The sequence below is a fragment of the Manis pentadactyla genome, chromosome 1, assembly GCF_030020395.1.
Source record: "Manis pentadactyla isolate mManPen7 chromosome 1, mManPen7.hap1, whole genome shotgun sequence".
NCBI classification, from domain to species: Eukaryota; Metazoa; Chordata; class Mammalia; order Pholidota; family Manidae; genus Manis; species Manis pentadactyla.
This window is the reverse complement of record NC_080019.1, coordinates 226414161-226440713: the sequence shown is the minus strand read 5'-3', so window position 1 is coordinate 226440713 and position 26553 is coordinate 226414161. Positions and strand designations below refer to the sequence as shown.

At 42.2% G+C, this 26553-nt stretch overlaps 1 protein-coding gene across 4 annotated transcripts in view; it reads left to right on the top strand.

Moving 5' to 3' along the window:
• The window catches only part of PTPRG (protein tyrosine phosphatase receptor type G), a 624941-nt gene that overhangs the window by 578598 nt on the left and 19790 nt on the right, over positions 1–26553 (top strand). For all 4 annotated transcript variants that reach the window (XM_036878497.2, XM_036878498.2, XM_036878496.2 and 1 more), the window contains 8 exons: positions 8125–8216; positions 15211–15307; positions 19585–19667; positions 19854–19988; positions 20992–21126; positions 22936–23108; positions 24461–24596; positions 25113–25259. In XM_036878497.2, the coding sequence (XP_036734392.2) occupies positions 8125–8216; positions 15211–15307; positions 19585–19667; positions 19854–19988; positions 20992–21126; positions 22936–23108; positions 24461–24596; positions 25113–25259 (998 nt within the window). The remainder of the gene's footprint in view (positions 1–8124; positions 8217–15210; positions 15308–19584; positions 19668–19853; positions 19989–20991; positions 21127–22935; positions 23109–24460; positions 24597–25112; positions 25260–26553) is intronic.

Below are 26553 nucleotides of genomic sequence, written 5' to 3'. Positions count from 1 at the left end.
GAAGGAACATTTCAGATTCTCTACCAGAAATCTGTGGTGTTTGGTTGTAGCTCAATTGCCATAGTAGATGCATCCTTGATGAGTCGTAACACATCTGTAAAATAGATTACTTGAAATGCAGTAAGGCGGTGTGGCGTTAAAGGTCCTACCGAGGGAACCCAGGGGTGAGGCTACTCGCTCTGTGTTCTCTCGGGTTGTAATAGCACAGCCTTACCTAGGGGCATTCTGAGACAAAAACTTCACTCTTAACTGGGAAAGGGTTACCTTACATGACATTTCCTTTAAGGCTTTCAACTTGGCCACAGTCTTACTTTTTTACAAAACCTGACAGGCTTATTTAACAGTTACATTTGTAAGTATTTTGTAATTTACAAAGAAAGCACTTTAACAATCCTTTATTCTATTTTATTCTTACAATTCCTTCTGGTTATTACAGTACAACAGTGTCTTGCGTAAGAAAATTCAATATAAGAAAAGCAAACTATAATAAACCCATGAGTTATTTTCATTCTGTTAAGGTTTTCAGCAACTTAGGTTTTCAACCTTCAAAACAAAGGTTTTTTAAGAGACCTTCATGAGATTGTTTTGGATGATTTACCTTAGGAATTATCTAATTGTTCTTATTTCTAAAAATAGTAGGCTATTTATAGAGTGCGCATGAAATAGTCTGCCCTCTGGATCTCAGCTCTGTTTTACCCTTGTTCAAAACCTAATGAATGACAGGACTGTTGGAGCCCAGATTTATCAGATGATTTTATCACTTGAACTCTTCATGTTCTGTAACTGCTTTTTTTTAAAAAGATATTTCCAGACAATCCCCTGTAAACTGAACAATTATACTGGTTAAAAATGTGTGCAATAGGCTAAGATTGAAAACTCAGGTACCAAACTGTCATAAAGTAAGTTCCTGAGCCATCCCTGCAATAAACCCTGTTTCCAGAACTTACTGTACATTTACCCTTTTTTAGAAAACATCATCATCATCTGATATTTCTTAAACATTTACCGGCTACGGGCTTTTGTTCATTTTCACGATACTGCTGTAGAGATCGGTGCAGCTGAACCCTCGTTTAGGAGATGGAGGGACGGAGGCTACAAGGCGCTCGCTTACCGGAGGTGCACGGACGAGTGGTGGGGCCAGCCTGGGGCCTCGGGGCCTTCAGAGCTCAGGCGCTGGGACGCGGCGTGGCCCCCTCTCGGCATGCTGCTCTGACGCTTCAAGACTTCAGGCTCCTGATTCAGATATTGCTTCATTAAATCGCATTTTAAATGCGAATGTTCTCTTCCGTTTTTTCTGAGTTCTTTATCCTTGTCTTTTTCCTTTGACTAGCACTGACCATTGGCTTCTCCATTAAACTCGCCTTCACCATCTTGGAGAGTCTTGCCATTGTTCTGTTGAAGTTTCCTCCCCCCCCAAAAAAAAAAAAATCTCTCCTCTTCCCTTTGTTCTGTAGTTTTTATTCTAGAAAAACTCTAGACACTAAATCAGCTTTAGGATGATTCTGCTGTGGTTAAAATAAATAAATAACTCTGGCCTTTAAATCCCAAAATTTAAGTGGAAATAGTTAAGTTCTGCTGACTTTTGTAAAGTATAATGAAAATAGGCAAGTGGTAGTTAGGGAAAGCTTTGCTAACCTTTATCCATCCATCCCTTGGAGAAGCAGTTTCTAGGAATTTCTGAGAAATCTCAAGTTACCACTTTTACTAATCTAATTGAAATTTAGGAATACTGACTCTTCAGTGTGTTTTTCTGGTTTATTAAAGCAAAAATAGTGCCGTAAGACATTTTTTTCCTGCTCTCCCCTATACTTAGGTAAAATGTAGAAATGCTAAAGAGCGTGGAGATGGTGCTTAGATGAGTTGGCCACGTTAGAACTCACAATGTAACAGTACTTACTCAACATGAAAGAAGTACTTTTGAGGTTAGGTTCCAATCACTATAGAAGTGACAGCAATTTTTAATCAGGAAACTTTTGAACTGTTGTTCAAATGCTCCATATATATGTATGGGGAAAGTGGTTTTTGTTTTTTTCCAGATAAGTTAAACTGTGACTTGTGCAGGAGAATGAAAGCGGCTTTGACTCCTAATATTTTTCACTAATGGTTCCCTAAAATTAAATCTTCCATGTCTGCTGGTTTCCCATTGTTAGTTACTCTGTGTAGATAAAGCACAACTGAATGCAGTACCCTAGCTGTCAGTCCCTTCCTAATGCTTCTAAGATACCCTGAGACATTTTCTAAAATACTGAAGTGGTCACAAGTTTCTGTCCTTTAAGATCCACGTTATTAATATTTACAAGTACTTTTAAAAATCTAGTGTTTCAATCTGGGGTTATTTATTGGAAATGACAAACTTGAATAATATTTTCACTGCAGTTATTAATGGAGTGTTACATACATATGTCATCTACATTTAATTTCACTGTATTATTATTTTAGACTTTTCATTATATACAGGGTTTTAAAATCAAAACTTAGCTCACAAAATTAACTTGTTTATAGAGCACATTGAAAGGGGTTTTCCAAATGTGCATATTGTCAAACACAGAAATGCCCTTATAAATACTTTTCCCTAGACATTAGAAAATCTAACTTTCTAATAAGAGCATTACAAAATAAAATGTTGCTGCTAACCAGCAGCTTAGAAATCCAGAAATGATTCATGCCTTTCCAGCAGTTAAAATACATCTTAATAATTTGAAGGTCACTGGCTTCAGTAGGGTGCCAGCATATAAAGGGGTTTTAAACATGCAGTTTAAAGCCCTTGGGATTAAACCAACCTTGTTGGCATATTTTATTTATACAGAGATTATCTCCAAAGGAGATTCATTGGTCTTTTGACTATAATGAAGCCCTTTCTTTATTGACTTCATTGTGTCATAAATGAAAAGAGATTTCTTTTTATGGCAGGAAATAAAATGTTCCAATCTCTGCAACACTCCTTGCATCCTAAAGAGTCTGATTTAGACAAAAATCTATTTGTTGTATCCTAACTTGGGAACTAAAATCTCTGTAATGTTCTTTTATTTCACATTTGCTTTTTCTTCAGAAGTTGGCCCAGAGGTATAGCATCAAGTGCAGACAGAAGCCTGCACGAGGCCTGTGGGAGGCTGGAAGGGCAGACCCAAAGGGGACTGGGTTCCTGAAGTGCAGGCCCACTAGAGGGGTGGTTAACAGCACCCATGTCAGCCCAGGCATGGGACTTGGGGGAGCAGGGGTAAGTTCTGAGCTTGACTGACTGAACCAGGTTCTGTGCTGGAGCGTTAGAGGTTCTCCCTGGCCACAGTCAGTTTGCTCAGGATTTGGAGTAGGGTTGAGGGAAACGCTACAGGTTAAATGAACTTCACAGAGATGGGTTGTAAAGTGAGTGGCTTAAGGCCCTCTGGAATCAGAATGGTGATTGGATATGTACCTGCACACTGCCAGAGGAAACAGGTATTCTTAAGCAGACCCTCAGTCAACCCCAGAAGCTAAGTATCTCGGCAGGAAGGTAAATAGTCCAACACTTCCTTTGGCTGGCATCATCACGGCGACCAGCAAGCACCCCAGCGCGAACATTCCAGGCAAATGCAGCCTGTCACCCTTAAAGCCGAAGGGCCTACAGCCTGAGCATTTTGTTGTTGGAAAGTTTCTTTAAAATGTTTTAAGTGGTTCTCTGTTCTCTCCACCCATGTAAGTCTCACTTAAGGTCCAGAGAGGCGCGCAGTAAGGTGGAAGAAGACAGGCCTTGAATCAGCCTGGCCCCACCACTTGGTAGTGAAGGTAGGCTCTGGCCAAGTTTCTCGTCTCTCAGCCACAGTCTCCCCATCTCTAAAATGTGGGCGATCACAGCCCCGTATCTTTGTGTTGTGCACGTAAAGCAATTAACATTTAACAACAGATCGTACTTATTAAGCACTCGCCAAATGCCAAGCATCCTGACACGTTCTCTCATTACTTTTCCTAGTAGGCACTGTACCGTGTACTTTACAGCTGGGGAAGGGGAACCTGCAGTCATGCTGTCAGGGAGTCTGGCTCTGGCTTTTACTTGCACACCATTGCCCCTCGGTGCCCAGTGCAGTGAGGTTCCCATCATCGGTACCTGTAAAAATGAGAGCCACACATCTCAACTCAGAGCCACGACAGAGCAGAGCCCTGGGCTGGGCCCTCTGCAGCGCCGCCTTGTGGCGATGCTCGGAGATAGCCTCAGCTGCTGATTGTTCCTTTCCAATATCGAACCAAAAGTTGCAAAGAAAGCTAAGTTTTTCCCTTTTGCTTATCCATTATTCCTTAAGATTAAGAGAAAGCACATTTAGGATACACACCAGATTAGAAGCATAGACCAAAGGGTGGGTGATTTCCCTCTAACGGCTCTAAATGCAAGTACAACATAGACATAACCACAGAGTTTGGAAATAGCTTTTATGTTACACTATTTCGCCCCACAGTGTTTTATTTGAGGTCTTTTTTTCTCCTGCTTGCAGTCTCTCAGCCTTGGTATTTTCTTCTCAGTAGATATTCACCATCTTTGAATGCTCTGATCTTGGTACCTACAAACCACACATTAATTTCAGGCTTCATCGGAAGTGGCGCATAAGGACATTTTGTTGTGGATTGACTAAAATAAAAGGCCTGTTATATACGGAGTTTAATTCCACCCCCAAAAGCTAAAATCTTGGAACAAAACACAAGTATATTATTTAAGGTGCTGATTCTCAACTGACTATATCACATGTGTTATAATGGGGTCATGTAGTGATAACAGTAGCCTCATTTTGGCCTAATTTAAATCTTTGGTGTCTGAAAACTGTAAGTAAAAATATTGGCACAAGGTTATAAAGTAACATTTTATCACATTAACTGAGATACTCTGCTTCTCCCTTTCTCTTCCTTGAAGCTGTGGTGCTCACAGTGCACAGGCTCGGGGCCAGGACACCGAGAATCCCCTCTCAGCTCCGCCACTTAGTGATCATGATGCTTTGGAGAGGTTGCCTTGGTTTCCTTGTACGCAGTGACAGTGACAATGGCCTCTTTGCCTAGTTATTGTTCAGACACACGTATGAGTAGCGCTTAGCGGTCCCTGGTGACCAGTGAGGGCTTAATGAATGGTGGTTCTCTTCTCCATGCCGACTCCATCATTAGACCGTAACAGTCGCTCATCTAGACGGTACTTAGTAAAAACACCTTCCTTTTGATTCCAGCTGTCTTCTTTTTGTTTCTCCCCCATCAGCGCTGCATCACTCATTTATTCTCACCTGAGTCATCCAATCCATCCCTCTTGTGGCATTTGTGGTCTTTGCCGTGTAACTACACGCTATTCTTCTTGCTCTCTTACGTCCGTCACTTTCCGACACAGATGGTGCCCTTGGGTGGAGAACGTGTCCCCGCCCCTTGGCCGGGTGCTGGCGCCTGGTAAATGCCTCCCCAGGGTCTCCTGCTCACTCTGGCACATGTGGGGGCTGTTGTGTCTCCGAGTCTGACCACACTTTACCTTGGGTCTGCGGCCAACGTTTGCTACCATACTCCACCCTCCAGTTAATCTTTCTTAGCTCATTTTCTCCCCTGTGCGATGCAAATAAAAATAATACTTATCTCGGGGGGTTGCAGGGAGGACTGAGTACTGCTGTGCATGCAAAGGACGTGGAAAGTGCATAGTCTACGGTTAGTGTTGCTGATAATCTGCATTGGTTAGTGAAACATGTTTAGGTGAAATAGTATCTTTCAGAAGGATATCCTTTTATCTGTTTCATGTTGAGAAATTTAATATAACTATAGAAAAGGAAAACTGTTAGGACTTCTAATTAATCGTAGCCTTATATATTGTAGCCAATATCTCGATATTGAGGAAAAAAGATTTATTGTCTTTCAGCTTCATTTATCTTGATTGAAAGTTCAATAATGTGTTATCTGGGGAGCAGACGGCAGTCAGTGCGCATGCGTGTGTGTGTAACTGCATGTGCCTGTCTGGCAGTGTTAGGACTCTTGGGGCCTGGAACCCCAGAGGGTGTGATGAGACTCCCTTGGATAAAGCAGCAAACTGGGGAGACAAGGGACTCCTATCTCCATGGTCACCACACCGAGCTCTGCTGGATTTTTGCTGTATACAGCCACAGAGAGTAGGAGATGGACTGACTGCTAGGCCCGTATGGCATTAGCTTGGTTGGCATTAGCTTGGTTATTACCATTGAACACTTCACGGGGGAAAAAATTGTTACCCTAAAAGCATTTGATACCTTGAGGTGGGCTGTGACCTTTGAAAATGCTGTGTGTGCTTTATCTTGCAGAGTAAAATAGCTCTAAAGCCTCTCTCTTTTTTTCTTGTTTTGAACTAGAGTCCATGTGCACCCTAAGTTTTTTGGGAATCTGAAATCTAAATTACCAAGGAATAAAGGTTACCCTCAACCAGTTGTACTGTGAATGTGTCCCTCCACCCCCCAGAACAGTGCCGTGCCCTTCGTATGTAAGCGCACAGGAGAAACGCTGCGCCGCCTGCCACCGTGTCGGGCCAGGGTGGGCCTCATCTCACTCGTTTTGCCTCTTGCCTGAAGAGTTTGTCCTGGACTCATCTTTCAGAGACTCTCCAATTTTGTACATATTAATCCCTTTCTCAACTTAAGATCATTTCTTTGCCACTTGATCTTTATTGTAGAATTCACTCCTAAAGTGAAGTGATCATGAAATTTGGAAATTTTCCTTGAACTGTGCATTCTGCTAAATATTCTGGGGAAAAACATCTTGGCCCCTTTTACTTGTTAATGCTGGTTACATCATAACTGGAGCTATAGATTTCTGGGGTGTGTAAAATGATTGCATATTCATGAACATCTTCAATCTTGAAATATTTGTAAATAACGTGGCGATTTTTTTCATAAGGTGGCCTATTAAAATGATTAGGTCTTTAATTGTTCACACAGAAAGAATTTGTGCTTACAGAGCACCACCTATTTGATAAGTAACATTTCACTGCTAAGCAATTTGGGTTATGAACATGTAAGTCACCTTCCTTAAAGTACAAGAGATGCTATTTTCCGCTTAAGAATGATTCAAGTTTGTAAATGTCAATAGATGCAAAAAGCCACCCTAGAGCTTTGCTCTCTCAAAAGAAAGTAGAGAAGGAATGACATAGTCAATGTTAACTGTCACCAGATGAAGAGAAATCAGATTGTCAGGCCTGGATCTATAACATTCTTGCCAAAGTAGGACCTCATTTACACATACAGATCTTCATACCCTTTGCTAAGAAAAGCATCTGTGGCAGTTTAGATGTTTGTGCGTTTGCCAAAGATCTTTCACTCTGAATAAAGTAAATGTCATGTCTGTTGTTTATCTCAAATTCAGCAGAGTATTTTTAAAAGGAAATATTTGCGGGGGAGGGCTGCAGGGAGAAGGGAGGTTGGAGCTCTAGTTAGTGGGGTGCGGCACTTTGACAGCTCGTGCTCAAGTACCACGTTGGATCTGGATAAATCAGCTTCAAACATACTTTGGGCTCCTGAACTGAAAAATGTCCTTAGGAAGTGACAACACACTACAATAAATTGGAATGTTTAGTCTTCCTGAATCTGTACCTAGTCTGTCAACACCAAAAAAATCCAGTTAATTCAGTCAAACTGATTATTTGGCATCGTGTAGACACAGCTGTCTTGAACTAAAATTTTGAACACTTAGACATGGATGGCCTTGTACCCGAAGCCAGCTGGTACAATGGCATCTTTCTGTGATAGTGTGTAAGATACTGCTTAGACTTCAGAGGTTGGAAGTAGAACTTAATTGCTCTAAGGTCAGGTTGGACCCCACTGAACAGGAATCCTTATTCTAGATTGAGATAGACTTTATTGACAGATAGATACCCTTAACAAGTTTAGACTTCTGGCTGAGTAAAGTGTAATGCAAGTATGCAAGTTTCTTTGAATATAAGAAATATAATTTATGTACTTAAGAAAATGTATTTAACCTAGTTTATTTGCATCAAAATCATAATGAGACCTTAATGTAAAATCCTGAGACTTTTCTTGACATCTATTTCAGGTGATAGGATTGTATCACTCTTTGCAGAAACCAAATGTTTATCATCAGTAATCCCTTATCAGTGTTACTTGTTTTATGCAAGTATTCTGTGTGACTCTGAGTATCATTTTATTCCTACAGATGACATGGAAGCCATTCCTGTCAAACAGTTTGTTAAACACATCGGGGAGCTCTATTCTAATAACCAGCAGGGGTTCTCCGAGGATTTTGAGGTATGTTTCAAAACTGGAAATTTCCAGAAACCTAACTCTTATTTTAGGGGGATTTTTATAAATGTCAAAAGAATTTATTCTCAGCATAATAAGGAAAATCATTTCTCTTTTCATTACACTTACCATTTTAACAGGCCTTCTTTTCCCAGGAAAAATTAGGTGAAAGGGAGTTAGTTGCTTATGTCCTGAACATACATTTGGGTGGACGAACAGACTTAGTGGTAGAAAAGAGACCAACTCATATCCTCTCTTCATCATCATTCTGACTGGGCCAACGATCACCATGCAGATGATAGGGCTCCTAATTCCACATACTTCTGGGATGCCCAAGGTACAGCGCAGACAGCAGATCTGAAGTCTGGGCAACTCAGTGCAGGCTCCATGGCTGCGTGCCTCATTACCCTTAGGCCATTTATTCATCTCTGATCCCCAGTGTCCTCATATTTTAAAACAGTGCCAATATCACCTACATCCTTAAGTTGTTGGAAAAAGTGAACAGTTACCGTCTTGCAAGTGCTGGGTTGGTGCCTAAGCCCATGCAATAGTTGATTGCTGTTGTTTTCGTGATTATTAATCCTTGGAGACAAGACATGGGTTAACACAGCCTTCTGATTTTAAGAACTGTTGTGTAGGAAACAAGGTAGAGAGCAGCCCGCACCACCCTGCCAGCTCTGGGTTCCGTGCCAGTTCAGCAGTGACAGGGTGTCAATGAGGAGCTATTAAACAGACTGCCCTTTTCTTCACTGAGGAGCTTAACTGAGGCACATCTCTGGCAGCGAGAGTTGTGCCGAGGAGGCCAAGTTTTCACGGCAGCTCAGCTGTCTTCTAGCTTTGTGGGTAAGTCGGTTCCTTTCTCTCATGTCCCCTTTAAAATGGGAACGGTGATGACGACGCTAAACTGGCCCACCTCTTCACAAAATTCGCTATGGGGGTCAAACGAAATAATGGGAAGAAGGAAGCACTTTGTGATTGTCCAGGAGCTACACAGCTGGGAGGTGCGATTAATTTGCATGGACGATGAGAAAAAAATACAGGAGTAAACGCCAGTCTTATGCAAATTTGGAGTCTCCAAAGGCCATCATAAAGGCAGTTATATTGACAACTCATTTTAAATTAAGGTTTTTCTCTTGTTTGGGGGCAGTTTTTTTGTTTTTGTTTTGTTTTTTGAGCAGAATCAAAGCAAAGGTGGTAGAGAGAAGGAACCTTCTGATTTATTCGACAAAGTCATACGTTTCATGAAACAAGCAAAAACATGTCAAGTATTTCATGTGGCTATTAGATGCTTAACAAAAAAGGTGCCTATTCAACTACAAAAAGCATGGTTTAAAGTCAAACATTTTATATTCATGAGGACAGCGAATGTGTGGGGTGTTAAAGTGATTTAGTTCAATTGACTGTTGGCTGGATGACTGAGCAAGGATATTGAGGCATTTAACAATGTTGATGGTATTCAGGACAAACATTTATCCTCTAGAGAACAGAATTTGATCAGGATGATCAAATGCAACTCCAGTTTCTCAATTATTTATGATTTGAGACCCCGGTGCTATTCATCACAGCTGGTTTTGACACCATTTAATTATTCAAAATGATCAGCCGCACCTCTGTAAACTTGATCTGACTTAAAATGGGCTTTCCTGCATCAAAACCAAGCCTGCTAACAAATCCTGGGCATCTGCTCCCCATTTCCATCCTTCAAAAAATCCTGTGGCTAGACGCTCCCGTCGCCCATACTGAACTTAGCAGCTTGAGTGCCATGAGCTGGTAGTTACCAGGGGAACAGGGAATCCTCCTCGGTCTGCCGTCATCCTTTCACTGCATCTCCTGGTTTGAAAGGTTTAAAAATCAGAGCTGTTCAGGAGATGAAGAACATCCTTTCTTCCTAAAAGAGTTAAAGTCAGTAACAGCCATGAGGAAATGAGACAGAAACACAACTCACTGAACATACTGTTGTCTTCTAATATGAGGGCATTTGAAGCATTTTAAAACAGTACTAGTATTCCTTTTTGGCAGCTCTGCAAAATAGGGAAAGGGTAACAGGCTATACAATGTTTTATATCTCTTTTATAAACAAGAGATAGTAATAGGCTATAACAAGAAAGTGGGGGGAAGGTAATTTTGTGTCATTTTAAAAACTACAAAACAAAATTCTCATCATGGTAAGAGAACAGGAGGCTCCTGAGATTTCCAGGCCTTTTTACTTGCAGTGATGATGGTCGTCATGTACTTACCACTGTGCACAGGTCATTGCACCCGTTCATCAGAACCCACCCGTGAGGGAGGTGCTGTTTTATTGTCCCCATTTCCCAGATGAGGGAACTGTATAGAGAAAACGGAGGCTTTGTGTGGCTCAGTTTTGAAGTGGCAGACGTAGGCTCTAAGATCTGAGCTATCTGACTTGAGCCCACGTTTACCTTTGATGCCCTCCAGGCTGATTAGTGCCCTGTAATGAGCCGCAGTCAGAAGGCAAGAGAAGTAAGATTGCTAGTGATCGTCTAAAACCGATCATGCAGCTGACGAGACAGTTGCTCTAGCAAAAAAAAAAAAGGGCAGGGGAAGAGGGAGACGCCAGAATAAGGAGCCGTCCGCTCCACGCCAAGAGTCCTAGGAGCCCATTACTCCTCGTGGTCTAGAGCCTCCGGGTAGCTGAGAACCTGACTCACAAGAATCTTAGACGGCATCTGAGGAGGCCTAAAATCAGCCCAAGTACTACTCTTTAACATTATAGAGATGCCACATACAGGGGATACTTGGCCAATGTGAGGAGGAAAACCAGCTCATCTAACCGCCTCTGAGCACCTCCTGCTCTCTGCACTTAACGTAAACTATCAGATGAACTTGGGGCTTGTCCCCCCAGGGTCCAGGCCTGCCCCCCGCCAGGCTCCACAGCCAAGGGGGAACGCGCGCAGAGCGGGGCCGGGAGGAGGGCCCCGCCAGGTTTGATTGGGTGGCCCCCTGAAAGCTTTTTGCCCATCTACCTTAGAAGTCTTGGGTGGATATGGGGGCCAGCGACGTGGCGAACAGCTGTCCTATTTTCAGAACTTTGCTGTGAGGAGAGTAAGAAAAACGACTCCCTGGGAATTCTGAGGCTTTGTCTCGAGGTGACGCTGAAAGCAGACTTTTTGTCCTTGTCAAAAGATAAATTTTGTATACCCTTAAACCCCGGCAGCCGTATATACCGCCAGCAGATTTGGCGGTCAGGGGAAGCGCCTGCCTGGGTCGGAGTCCCGGGCGGGCCCCACGCGCAGGCTGCCCGGCCGACGGAGCCCCCCGCTTCCGCAGCAGCTGCAGGCACCGTCCAGGCGGCTTCTGGGGGCGCACGGCCTGTGTCATCTTCCCGGAAAGGGGCTCAGAGAGTGCGAGGAATTAACAGGCTGGGTGGGGTCAGGAGCACCACAAGGGCAAAGGCCGAGTGCGGAGATGTGGCCAGACGCCCAGTACACTGGGATGAGAGCCTTTGGGGGAGCGCCTCTATTATGACTGACTGCAGCTGAGCTAAATTTGGGCCAGCTGCTCATCTTAAATCAAGAGAACAAAGCTCTGTCCACCTGAGCCCATGAGCTGAGGGACCAGTGGTCACGACCACTTTCTGTGAGACGCAGCGTCTAGCGCTGCCAGCGACAGGGAACAGGGAGCCCCAGACAGGCACCAAGCCTGTCGCCTGCAAGATGGCAGGTGATGGCCCGGCAGAACTTAAGAGCTGCTGAGACAAAAAGCCTGTTTGGCCTTAAACGTCTTACAGGAAAACATTTTAAACCTTTATTGTGAAAGAAAGCATAGTTAAGTTGAAGTTTCGATGAGGAGTGAGTTAGGCAGAGTCCACAAACGGTCCAGATATGTTATTTCATAGACCTGCCGCAGGATGGTAGGCGCTGCGACGCGCTCCCCAAAGCTGGGTTGGTTTCCTGGGGACAGCTGAGAACTTGCGGATATGGAGAGGGGTTGCAGGCAGGCCTTCTGGGCAAGGTAAAGGGCAACAAAGCAAAGAGCGGGAAATCACAGGGTTTCCGCAGAGCAGTGTTAAAACTGGGGGTGGGGAGGGAGCTGGTGGAAGACAGGATGGGACCTTGAAAGGCTGGCTGAGGAGGTTGCAGTGTACGCGGAAGTTCCTGAGTCACAGAGTCGCAGAGAAAGCAGCCTTTGCAGTCAGTCAGCCTGCAGCCCGCACAGCAGAGCGCAGAGGCGGGCAGAGCCGGTGCACGTAGGACCTGGCGGCCCGGCTGGTGCCCTGCACCGCAGGCACCGGGCCTCAGTCCCGACCTGACGCTTCCGCGTCCCGCGGGGCGGCCCGTCCACACTCGCACGGCGGAACGCAGATGCCCCCGAGAGTGTTACATATACCGGGTGGAACACTTGCCCACCAGGTCCAAAATATTTTCTTCTCAGCTTGCTTTGTGAAGCTGAGTGATCTGGAAGATTTCTAACATATTTTGTTAAATAATTTTTGTGAATGGGCCACAGATTGGTAGGACGGTGGGTCTTCCACATGCCCTTTCTACAGCCTCTCACATCAAGGACTCCAGGCAGGTCACTTACCTATTTTAACTCCCAAGAATTCTCAAAACATCAACTTTTAGTGCTTCTATTTGTCCATTTTCTAAGTTGTTTATTTTAAAGCTCTTGTTTTCAGGGGGCCCTCTCCTGCAGTTGTGTGCCTAGTCAGACCGAGACTGCTCACTTTGAGAATTCCAGCTTTGTTATATAGACAGTAAAATACAAACGAGCTTAAATCTTGAACTGTTTGTGAGAGTGCTGACTGAATAGGTGACTTTACTATACGCACACCATCAGCCAGTGTCACTTCAAGGGGTTTTAACACCTATTAAAATCACATTAACTTTGAAATGCCAGTTCTGATGGAGAAAAGCCACTCCAGGATCAGATGATATTGTCAGCATCTAAATGAGCCAAGCAGTCCTGCAAGGAATTACAGATGGCATTATTATCCACAAGACAAAATTAGAAGGCCTTAGGCAAAGCCCTTGGGTTCTACTAAAATCAGATTTAACATTATATATGACTATTCTTTGTGTTCTGTCATTCACATAACTGGAAAAGTGAAAAGAGAAGCAATGGATCAGCCCAAGGATTTTAGATAACAAAGAGTTTGATTGGCCATATTGAATGACTGCTTTGCACGGTGCGCACAGCTGCTCCCGAGCAGTCTCGGTCAGCTGCACTATATTATACTGGAGGCCCAACTCCAGTGCATAGCTAGGGTGGCCAGAGCCACACAAAGGGAAAGGAAATCAATAAACAAAGCTGATCTCAGGGTGAAGTACTGAAAGCTAAAATGCTCAGTACAAGATACTTCAACTCAGCTGAAACAGGCCAAAGGTACGGCCTTCAAAGCCCATAAACGGAAGGATGTCTGTCCACTTATTTCAGGGACTGGTTACACACCGAATTAATGTCTCCTAGAACACAAGTCCCTTTCAAAGGTTTTCTGTCCCTGAAACTATTCAAAGGAGTCTGCCTCGGGCTCTCACGGCAGTTCTAAAGGTCACTCCCTGGTGCTCGGAGCGGGACTGGCGCTGCTTTTGGTCTGGTCAGTGCTGAGTTACCAGACTCCTTACTTTCCGCCCACACATTGTTACTTCATTTTAAAGAAAAGAGCCAAAGGCAGTCTTAAGCCCCTTTATGCCAGTTTGCCAAGCCACAGATTATAAACCATTTTAGGACCGAAGAGAAAATATCAGAGCTTATCACATTTCATAAGGGTGAGAAGGGTAGGAACTGCCACGGAGCACCCCCTCTCCCCACAGAGGTGTGCTGCGCTGTGCCTGGGGGGCTTCTGTTTTTGCTCTTCCAGTGGACAACTGGGAAGGCCTCCAGTTATGAAAAATTCAGTATATAGCTTCCACAACTCAAAAGAGTTCATGAATATGGTTTATTTGAATAGTGACCCTTTGCTTTTATCTCTTAAATTCTTTGATTGCAGTGAGTTCTTCCTTGGAGAAAAGAAAGGGATTCCTCACTGGGAAAGTACTTTGTGAATATGAAAGACAACCAGTTCCTTGTTTTCATTATGCCTAATGTAAATGCTGTGGAAAACATCCACAATTACTATGCGACTCCTTTGTGGAAAAAAAAGTCTGCATGTCCGTAAACTCTGTTACATCTGTTAATGTGTAAAACATTTCTCCTGATAATTTTATGTCACTTTGCTCCTGCTCTTTGTAGCAGCTGTGCACTGCTAATGACTTCCCTTATTAGTTAGCTCCAGTACTTTCTTGGGTTGGAAACACACAGTGCAGAAAAATTCGACTTTTCAGCAACCTTTCATTAGGTTAATGGGTGACGTTTCGTCTACATGGCAGAGGTGGCCAGAGGGAGTTGCTCCATCCATTGTTTCTCTAAAGCAGGGTAATTTAAGTTAAAATTAGAGTTTACAAATAATTCATCAGTGCTATATTGATTTGAACCAGGTATCACAATTGAATGGGCTGTATATTAGTGTCATTTCAGAACCAAGTGTTTATAGTCGATTTGCAGTCTGATAGTTATGAAGCGAAGCTATAGGGCCTGCAAGCATATTGCAAATCATGGTGGAGATTATACTTCTGCCTGGAAAATTCTTGTTCGTCTTTTAAGCCTCAGGGGAATTGTTTCTTCAGGCCTCTTTTCTGTTAATTACATTTGATTGTCATTATCTTTTTGCCTATTTTTCTCACCCATCAGACTGACACACTCAAAAAGAGATACTGTTTTATGATCCCCATGTCTGAGTCTAAATCTAGAAAAATAGGTGATTGATGAATTAGTAAAGAATGAAATCCTTTTATATGTTCGCATCCTTCCGATATTTGTTATGAATACGTCAGTAATTATTTCTGAGGTTGACTTTGGGGAGGTAACGATGCCTGTCACTGGGAAATGAGTGAATACTTTATGCTTTTAGGTGTATGTAGTTCCTTTGCTCCTGTACCTTTGTTGTTACACATCTAAAGTGTATCTAAAAATCTTTGAAATTTTACTTTGTTTTCTTCACCAGGAAGTCCAACGCTGTACAGCTGATATGAACATCACTGCAGAACATTCCAACCATCCAGATAACAAGCACAAAAACAGATACATCAACATTTTAGCATGTGAGTAACAAACTTTAAAGTATCTTCAACTGCGAGGAAATTAAATCTTCATGCTGGGTGAAAGCGGAAAGCAAGCAATCAGAATCAAGGTACCAAGAGAGAATTACATTTGCAAGTTAACCTCTCATTAGCTCATCTTCAACAGTGTATAGGAGGCGGGGACATTTTCTGCCCCTTTAGTATTTCATGAAGCTGTTAGATCTTTGCTTAATAATAAGGTGACTGAAAGAATGTTCTGAGTTTCACTGTTTTCTCGTGAAGTGATTTCCTATCAGGTGCTGGGAACCAAAGTTTGAATGTCACGTGGCCATTTTGACATTGCTTTTAACTGGCAAGAACAAAGTCTCTAAATACAAATAGAAATACTGAGAATTGAATTGAGTAAGCTAAATTTCAAGCAGTCTTTCCAGGACTTGGTGATTGGTCTGTGCCAAAGTGATGGGGGCCTCCAGTCTCTGTGGCCGTTGGTCTCATCCAGCAGAGGTCCCGAGTCAAGCATATCCTGGCAGTTAGCATCTCAGACAAATAAGCTGCTTCTTACAGAGCTTCACGGAATGACCTCGGTGGTTGGGCTACTTCTGTGGCTCGCACATCACTTTTCATAGACACCAGTGCTTGGGTCAACGGCAGGTAACACATGCTTTGATATTAAGGGTAGGACACACGTTTATGGTTATCATACACATGGTAAGGGACATATTTTATATAATTATGTACAATAAAAGGGATAGGATTTTATATAATAGTGTATTAAATTGGACCACTTAAGTTTGAACACTGTAAAGTTTTTTATAACACTTTAGTAAGATATAATTCACATATCATATAAAATTCACCTATTTAATTCACCACTGGAATTTAAACTGAATTTCAGTCACTACTGTCTCATGTTACCTTTTCAGCACCCCCAACAAGACACCCTGTACCCATTAGCACTCATTCCCATTCGCCCCTCTCCCCAGCTCCTAGAAACCATTTACCCACTTTGTGACTCTGTGGATTTGCCTATTCTGGACATTTTTCATATAAATGGCATCATGTAATACATGGCCTTTTTTGTCTCATTTCTGTCACTTTAGCACAATGTTTTCAAGAACCATTCATGTTGTAGCTTCTGTCAGCACTTCTTTCCTTTTCTGTGGCTGAATCATTTCTCCATGATATGAAAATGCCACGTTTTGTTTGTTCATTCATCTGGTGGTCATGAATAATTTCTACTTTTTGGCGCTTATGGGTAATGCTGGTATGACATATTTCCATTTCTCCTGGGCATACACTTATAGGTCATCCGGTAACTCTGTGTTGAACATTTTGAGGGACTGCCATTCTGTTTGCAGTAGCTCTACCGTTTTACATTCCCACCAGTGATATATAAGGGTTCCAGTGTCCTCATATCCTTGTCAACAATCGTTATTTTCTGGGGTTTTTTGATAATAGCCATGCTAATGGATATGAAGTTACATCTCATTGTGTTTTTGATTTGCATTTCACTAGTGTTAGGGATGTGTTGAGCATCTTTTTGTGCATTTATTGACCATTCACATATCTTCTTAAGAGAAATGTCTGTTCAGATCCTTTGCCCATTTTTCAATGGGACTGCCATTTTACCATTCGGTTTTAAGAGTTCTTTATACAATTCCAGATACAAATCCTTTATCAGATGTAAAGTTTGCAAATATTTTCTACCATTCTGTGCACTGTCGTTTCAGTTTCTTGATGATGTTCTTTGCAGCAGAAATTATTTTAATAGTGGTGAAATCCAGTTTATCTGTTCATTTTGTTGTATGTGTTTTGGGTGTTGTGTCTAAGAAGCCATTGCCGAATCCAGGACAGTTGTTTCAGTCAAGAGAGTTTTATGGTTTTAGGTCTTACATCTAAGGCATTTGATCCAAGTACTTTTTTATATTGCGTGACATAGGGGCAGACTTTTACATATTACTATCTAGTTGTCCTAGCACTATTTGTTGAAAAGACTGTTCTTTCCCCCATTGATTTGTCTTATGAAATTTGCCTTATTGAAAATCAACTGACTGTAAGTATATGGGTTTATTTCTGGAGTCTCAATTCTGTTCCATGGATCTGTGTGTCTACTCGTACACCGGTAGCAGACTGTCTTAATTATGGACTGTAGCTTTGTATTATGTTTTGAAATTGGAAACTGAGTCTTCCAAGTTTATTCTTCTTTTTCAAGATAGTTTTGGCTGTTCTTGGGTCCTTTGTGTTTCCCTATCAATTTTAAGATCAATTTCTCTATTACTGCCAGAGACTTTGATAGGGATCACATTGAATCTGTTGATTAATTGGGGGGCACTGCTGTCTTAACAATATTAAGTCTTCCAATCCATGAAGACAGGATGTCTTTTCATATAATTAAGACATCTTTTATTTCTTCCAATGATGTTATGTACTCTGCATTATACAAGTGTTGCACTCACCTTGTTAAATTTCTAAGTATTATTTGATGCTATTAATGGAATTATTTTCAGATTGTTCTTTGCTAGTGCATAGAAATACAGTTGCTTTTTTATACTGACCTTGTATCCTATAACCTTGATTGAACTCATTTATTAGTTTTAATAGTTATTTTTTGTAGATTCCTTAGGTTTCCTATAAGAACTGTCTATGAGTATTTTTACTTTTTCCTCTAGATGAAGTTCTAATAAAACCATAATCTTTTTTTCATAATCATTTTTTAATACGGCTTATTTGTTTCACTTACCTGAGAGGAGGAAGAAGTAAAGAGAACGAAGTGGAGTCACACTCTCCCCCTGTCCTGTCCCCCATCTTTGGGTGGACTGCAGTACTGGGACATCCCAGTTCACGGTTACCTTGCTGAGATCCTGAGGATTTGCCTCCCTGCATGCACGCGTGTTGTTCTCTCCACCATGGGGGGCCTTTGCTTCCAGGGACCTCACTGCCTTGACTAAAGTATGAGGCAAAGCAGAGGGAGGAAATCAAAGCAGCTTCTGTGACATGTGCCCAAGGGTCATGATGTTTTTCTGTGGGTAGATGTGCTCATACTTCCACAAATTCAGGTTAGATGTGGGTTTTCTCCCAACAACTTCAGAGAGTTGATTTCGGTGTTCTCTTGGCCACTCGGTCAGACTCTGGGCACGTCGCCCGTTGTTTTCATCTACCCCAATATTAATGCCCTAGTATATAGCAAAGACAGCCGTGAACTGTCACGGAGCAAGTACAGTGAATCTGTGAACGTGCCGCCATGCAATGTAGGAGAAGCTTTGTATCACAGAGCCATCCCAGCTGTGGACACTACCATGCCACCTCTTATATTGATCTACTTAGCTGGTCTCTTGCCTTTCAGATTAAATAGGGATTTTGCAACTTGAAGAGTATGTGTTGTCAGGCTGAAAAATAACAGTATACAGTGTAGTGCTACTAAGGCAGAGCAGTTTGTATCCAGATGACTTAGGAAAAAAATTTTGTTTGGGGCCTATTTATATCAGGCAGCCTATGTGCATACCAAGTGTAGTCTCAGAGTCTGTCAGAACAACAGAAGCAAATCACCGCTTTAGGTCTGTAGATTTCTCTTAAAACTAGCCTTTTATGATCATGACTATAAACAGAAATGTAAGCTGGCTTTTGTCCACTCTGTCTAGCAAGGGGATACAACTGTGACTTCAGCTTCCCTTTAATTTGCTATCTTAAAAATACAAGCTCACTCTGTTGGGCAGCTAGAGGCACATGCCACCCCGCCTTTTGTTTATAAGCTGAGGTTAAGTGGATCCTAAGATCTGCTCACTGACTTCACGTCCTGGAGTGAGATTACTGTTAAAAGCATCCCCAGTTCCCTCGGTTACTCAGGTTCTGCTGAAGTAGTAGGAAGTCCCACTGAATTTAGCAAAGGAATCTTCTGAAAATAGATGTTCTGGCTTAGATATAATAACCACCTTCTTCCATTTGTATTAATGGCAAGGGGACCAGGCCATGGGTAATCCAAGGCCTTAAGCCTTTGTTTTCAAATATAGAATAGGAAAATCTTGGAGGGTTACAACATAGTTGTTTTACAGGAACTAGCAAGGGCACGTTTGCATTTCTCAGGCAGTCACAGGTTAGAGCACAAGCTAGAAGCATCCCTGTGGTTCTGAGATGGGTTTGGATGCCGTATCTTTGAATTTTTAGTTGTTATTTTTCCAGAAGTTCCCTTGCGGTGCTCTGGGAGGTGCCACGTTGCCTGTTTGCCTTGTTCATGCTGTAGAATGCTGCTAGTTTGTGAATTATACATTTTGTTTCTGCTTTTTTTTCCTTATCCTCTATAGATGATCACAGTAGGGTGAAGTTAAGACCTTTACCAGGAAAAGACTCTAAGCACAGCGACTACATTAATGCAAACTATGTTGATGTAAGTCAGAAATGTTTTTATAAACCTCTTTCTGATAATCGAGAATGCCACACAGACTGTTGAATGTGTTCTGAGACTGCATAAAGCCTTCACTAAAAACAGCCTGTTGAGTAAGGCACTGGAATTATTGACTGGTCTGTGATGCTGTGTCCTCTTACTTTCTCTGTGATACTGTGTCCTTTGAAGGGTTACAACAAAGCAAAAGCCTACATCGCCACCCAGGGACCTTTAAAGTCTACGTTTGAAGATTTCTGGAGGATGATTTGGGAACAAAACACTGGAATCATTATCATGATTACGAACCTTGTGGAAAAAGGAAGAGTAAGAGCCTCTCAGTCTAATACCTTAATCATGCACCTTCACAAATATATGTACCTTTATAAATATTCATGGAGTACCGGCTATAGGGCAGGCACATCTAGGGACACAACAAGCGTGCTCTCTGCCCTTAACCTTGCTGCGGTCTGGGGGAGGGAGCAAAGCTCCTGTAGGAGTATATTCAGTGTGATGACGGGGTGAAAAGGGATATATGCACGCTGCAAAATGAAGGCCTACAACAGCCTCAAGGACAGAGACTGTGGAAAGGAGCTAATATCTGAGGTGAGATTTGTGGGAGGAGGAAGAGTTAGAAAAGGACGTTCCAAGCACACGGGATGGAAAGAATAAAAAGCTAAGTTGGAAGAAACACAACGTAGTTAAGGAACTGCTAACAGTTCAGATTGGAGTAAGTAAAGATTGCTCAAACACCATGACCTTCATTATGAGAACCCCTTTTTTAAGCTGATTAATATTTCAGACTATATTAGATTATGAATTTAGGTGATGCTTATTTAGGCTGGAATAAGGGCTAAGCTTCAGGTTCATATAAATCAGTATAGCTTTGCTTTGACTGTGGGGTCCCTGTTTTGCCTTTATTTACCCAAGTTATGAAGTGAAGATTCTCATGGTTACAAGCCTTTTCTGTAACTGTGATGCAGCCCCATCTCCCAGATGGTACTTCAAACCCCTTTATAACATAGCCTCCCCATATTTCTTACAGGTCAAATACAGTTCTCTTTCTTAAGCCCACTTTAAAGCATATCACATGCAAAAACATGATGTTAAACACTAGATCCTCTTCTTAAATGAATTTGCCCAAACTTGTTTGTCCCTAGATGAACCTCATCCAAGGTCACATCTGCCTGTAAACAGTGCAGCCCTTGTGTCCCTTTTTCAGTCAATCGCCTGGTGATATTACCTGTATTTTAGCACTGTCATTTGAAATCACCTCAGCACTACAACTGTGGCATAAATTGCAGTTGTAATTTATTTTTTTTCTTTCCAGCGAAAATGTGATCAATATTGGCCAACAGAGAATAGTGAGGAGTATGGAAACATCATTGTCACACTGAAGAGCACAAAAGTACATGCTTGCTACACTGTCCGGCGTTTCTCAGTCAGAAACACAAAAGTGAAAAAGGTACTGAGGGAACTGGGCCGCCAGGGCATCTGGGGTCAGCCCGGTGTGAGGATCAGGCCAGCTCTGTACTGGGCAACCAAGGCCAATTCTTAAAATAATACTTTTAAGAAACCAAGTTAAAAAGTATTTGAAGTATTTTTTAAACTTCTATACAGCTCTTTTAATTCATGTTAATGTATGATAACAAAGACATTGGCAAATAGGATTTAACTGGCCTGACTGAGTCGTGTAATTGCCCCATGAAGATCAAAGCTTCATTAAAGAAAAAAAGAAAAAAAGGTCCTCAGAGGTTCTGCAAATACAGCAGCATGTTTTTGTCAACTTTCTTATTCCAATTTTCTCAGTTTTAAACCATTGTTTCTCAAACTGTGTTCCAAGGAATACTAGCCTTTCAAGAAGCTTGCAAAAATCAGATTGTTCTATTTAATTAAGTATGGCAAATGCAGTGTATACACAAATTAAGTATACACTACATGCAGTGTATCCCCCCAGTGACCAGAGTGCTAGAGAAACCTACTTGACTTTGTTTTGCTTAAGTGTTTCCTAATCTCCTAGCTTCTTTAATAATAAAACCCTTAGCTATAGAACTGCTGACATCCTGAGAATCACACCTTTGGAAGCACTGCTTTCAAGTTACCTCAGTTTCCCTTGATCAAAATCTGCTGTTCCATTGAGACTTCCAGCTCAGAACAGCAGCGCTGTGAATGCTAGGCAGGCTCTTCAGAGACCTAGGAAAGCCAGCTGTTTGCAGCGGTTTCAGTAGGTTTTTGTCGCTGTTTTTGAGTCTCAGACATCTTTGCCAATGCGAGGGAACTGGAGCCCCTTGACAAATTCATTTTTATCGAAAACTTAGTGGCTCTACAAAGCCATCTGTAATCAAGGTTAACAGTCCTTTCTGTGTATAGTTTTTTTCAATGTCAGAGTATACAGAAAGCAATAGCATTAATATTTATACGTGTCCTCTAAAACAGAGCTGTTAGCTGGCTTAGCTAAGCAATAACCAGCTTATATTTACAAAGCCCATTACTCATGGGAACCCCACCGGTATTTAAACATGGCCCGGTGACGCACAGTTCAGAGAGAGCAAGTGAGAGAAGGAAGCCAAATGGAACACAAGGCATTCTGCACACTGACAAGAGGAAAAGTAAGAAAACAGGAACTCAAAGCCACCCATAGCCTTTGTAGCACAGGGCCAAACACCCTACAAGCCTCAGTGTTGACTGGCTAATGACCCGGAATCATCCAAAATTTTTTTAATTTTTAGAGGTATTGGTAATTAGGAAAACATGACAGCAAGTGGCTGAACCTTTTTACAAAAATCTACAAAATTCAGGTATCAAAGTGAGGTAAATTTATTGTTGCCTTTGACTTTGGAGCTTGGGAATCATTTGCCCCTTCAGATCTTCTCCACACTTCTGGACAGTGTAGAGCAATACTCGGGCCTCCTAAGGTCTGACCTGGACAACAGAGAAAGAACAGGAGTCACTGCAAAGGGCAGGGCTTTCTGAAGCTGGGGCAGGAAGCCGGGAAATGGAGGCCTTGTAGGCAGATGAGAGTGCTTTAGAGGGCTCCAAATCCCAAAAACTAGTATGAAACATTCATTGTTGATACAACCTTACGCCATTTTTCCTTCTCCGAGCCGTCCTGGCCAGGTAGGTAACGTCTCTGGCATGAGAATGCCACGACGACGAAGAGGAGCAGGAATCAGGGTGAATGAGCTCAGACATCTTGCTTCTTGACATCCTGACAGTTTCTATCCAGAATGCCCACCCGCAGCTTGAAGACATCTGTGTCCACCCTTTCTCATAGGGTCAGAAGGGAAACCCCAAAGGCCGTCAGAACGAAAGGGTCATCATCCAGTATCACTACACGCAGTGGCCTGACATGGGGGTCCCCGAGTACGCCCTCCCAGTCCTGACCTTCGTGAGGAGATCCTCAGCGGCCCGGACGCCGGAAATGGGTCCTGTGTTGGTGCACTGCAGGTACGGCCCACGCCTGTCTCTCCCTCCTGCCTGGGCGTCTGGGTGTGAGGGGGCTGGGAAGGGCATGTAGGCCTCCTGCCACTTCGTCTGAGAAACTGAGTCCTCCACCTAAAACGGGGGCCAATCAGACCTGTTGAGGTAATAACATCAACATATCATCTGCTTTTAGAGGATGAACTTAGGTTTTTGGAGGGAAATTGTAGGCTGTTCCTAGTATGTAAAATCTGACCTTAAACACAAGTTGAGAACTTTCTTTCCACACTAGAGATTTTGAGTTTCTGCTTATGACTTTTCTGTAGGGTTCCTCCAAATAATAATTGTATGTATGGAAAGGTTTTTTTCCCCCCAATTTTTTAGTTTATACCTGCTATATAAAATACCTTTTTTAAAAGCACTGGGAAAGCTTTCTGTGAAACCTGCTTTCCCTCCTTAAGCAACCTTAATGGGTTTTTTAAATGCTTTGTTTCATTTGTAATAGTATTCTTTGCTCCCCACACCATTGGCATTCAAATAGAGGTTGCTTCCTCTGTTTTATGTTGCATAACTGCTTGGCCTTTTCTAAGCATTTCTTTTGGGCTGTTTTGTAATACGCCTTCACAAAGCAAGTCCTTCGCAGAAATTGGAACCCATTTTCTGTTTAAAGTCCCATGAAAATTCTACATTTTTCAACCCCATTTAAGAGTAACTGAAATGAAGGTGAAAACCTAGGAAGAGCTGGGGAATGAACAGTTGTGAGAAAAAGGGAACCTTCCAAAGGAGGCTTGTTAATCAGTGCTCACAGAGCCCGGGTCTCTGAGCACAAGCAGGAACGGGAATCAAGGAGGCCAGACTTTCCAGCTGTACCGTTCCCTGGATTGTTAAAGGGAAGTACCCCTTTTGGAAGTTTCTGATACCCAGCAGACTGGGGGGAGTTGTGCAGAAAGGGGCTTTATTGGAAGAATAGAACTCCCAGAAGGCTGGGAGCGCCCGCACAGACTGACTCCACAGGGCGTTTTTGCTGCAGCAGAAACAGTTCTCATGTCATGTTGCTAAGGCCACTGCTAGGAGAGACATCTCACCATCCCTTGCTTCCTTTGCTTGAGCTACGAAGAGGCTGAGAAAGCAAAGGGTAACATTTTTCTCCAGCATCTAGGGTAGAAAGCCTGTCTCTGCTCCCCATTAAGACTTAGTCGGGAACCCCCTAATAGTTTTTAGATGTGACCCATAATGAATAACCCATGCCAGCTGCACTGGGTTGTCTCCACAGCAGGGTTATTTGTAAGCTCATTAGCAACTTAGATTGTGATTTTTCTAATCAATGGTTAATGACCTGATAAAGCAAAAGGTACTAGTTGTCTTCAACTTTTTTCTAGCGCTGGTGTGGGCCGGACGGGCACCTACATTGTGATAGACAGCATGCTGCAGCAGATAAAAGACAAAAGCACAGTGAATGTCCTGGGCTTCCTGAAGCATATCAGGACACAGCGTAACTACCTCGTCCAGACTGAGGTAAGGAGTAGCAGCCGCCGGTCTCCTGAGCGTCTAGCACATGCTTTAACTGAACATGGAATGATACTGAGGACATAGATTCACTCACTCTCTTAGGGTGTCAAGAATTTACAGGTTTATATAAGAAGATACCCTGACACCATTCTCTGGCTCACAGTTCATTTCTGTGTGTATCTCAAGTTGGATATCTCAGTAATACACAAGCCCTTGTGAAACAAATACACCTGTGTTTAGAGCCATGGTCACTGCTTTGGGGAGCTAGACAAGTTCTCTGGCCCAAGAAAAGCATCCCTGCCTGCTGCAGCAGGACTGCCAGATAGGGCGTGGTGTGTGACACACAAGTACATTTGACGCAGTCTCTACCCTACAGCACATAACCAGTAAGCGCTGGAGCAAACCGCCTACAGGCAAATGCTTGGGGGAATTCACTGGAAGGCCCCGTTAGAGTTCATGAGCCAGTACAGGTGTCTACCCCGTAACAGCACTCCCTCAGTGACCGTGTAATGTACCTTTTAGGAACAGTACATTTTCATCCATGATGCCTTGTTGGAAGCCATTCTTGGAAAAGAGACTGAAGTATCTTCAAATCAGCTGCACAGCTACGTTAACAGCATCCTCATACCAGGAGTAGGAGGAAAGACACGGCTGGAAAAACAATTCAAGGTAGTATTTTGAATATATTTCTTTGCAGACAAGCAAGGGTAAAGAAAGGCATTGCGTTTGGGAGTCATATCTTTTTTGCACACATGTATAGACTGAAATGAATGACTATATTCCTCAGACAGGATACAAGGGATTAAGTGTTGGTGTCCATACAGTTGACCCTTGAACAACAATGGGGTTCAAGGTGCTGACCTCCCCCTTCCTGTGCTGACAAAAATCTGCTTAACTTTTGAGTCCCCAGAAACTATACTAATAGCCTGTGGTTGACCCAAAGCCTTACCAATAACCTAAACAGTCAATTAACACGTATTTTATATATTATATCCTGTGTTCTCACAATTAAGGAAGCCAGAGAAAAAGGAAATGTTTTTTTTCAAATTGTTGAAAACCTCCAAAAATATTTCCAATGTGCTTATTGAAAAAGATCTGCATGTAAGTGGACCCCTGCAGTTCAAACGCATGCTGTTCAAGAATCAACTGTATTTTCTTCTAAGCAATTAAACATTAGCCCCTGGCCACACTGCCCTAATACTTTCAGTCATTCCAATCCAAACTAACAGATAATTTCAAAACATAAAAAAAGTTTACATGGAATACTGATGTTACTTTTTCCTAAGTGGTGGTGCTTTTTTTTGATAGGGGCATGAAATGTAAAAGCAGTTAAGGTTTAGATGGAACTGACTGAAGAGAAGGTGAAAAAGGAGACTCTATGAACTATTGCAGTATTTAAGATCAGAAAAGCTCAGTCATCTCACAAGATTTATTATAACTTTCAAATGTTGTCTGTCTTTCCAGTGACTAAGTGCTTTCCTATTTATTAGTCTCTTCCCAGTCCTTTAATTCTATTTGCACACTGTTCTATATATATAATTTCTGATTTTCTGTCAAAAATGTAAAGAATGAGATGAATCTGGGCAGTTTTAGTTTTCATGATAAAACTTTTCTATAGACTTTGAAACCTTCACCTGCATCTTAGCTAAGGAAATTAGACTGCCAACTTACTGTAAGTGATATAAAATGAAATATAGATTAATTTTGCTGAGTTCAGGCATTTTAAATGTCTGCCTCTTTTGTAACATCCTAACTACTCTCAAAACCATTTGAGGTAATTAATAGTGAGAACATAGTGTCTCACTTTAAATGTTTAATTCTTAAAAAACAGTGCCAACATTTCTTAAATTCTTTTTTTTTTAACACATTTAAAAAAAATTCATCAAAGAAATCAGGCAGTTGGTTCTTTTATAGCACTAAGCACTTAACTAGAAGAAAACAATCAGAAACATGAAAACTATAT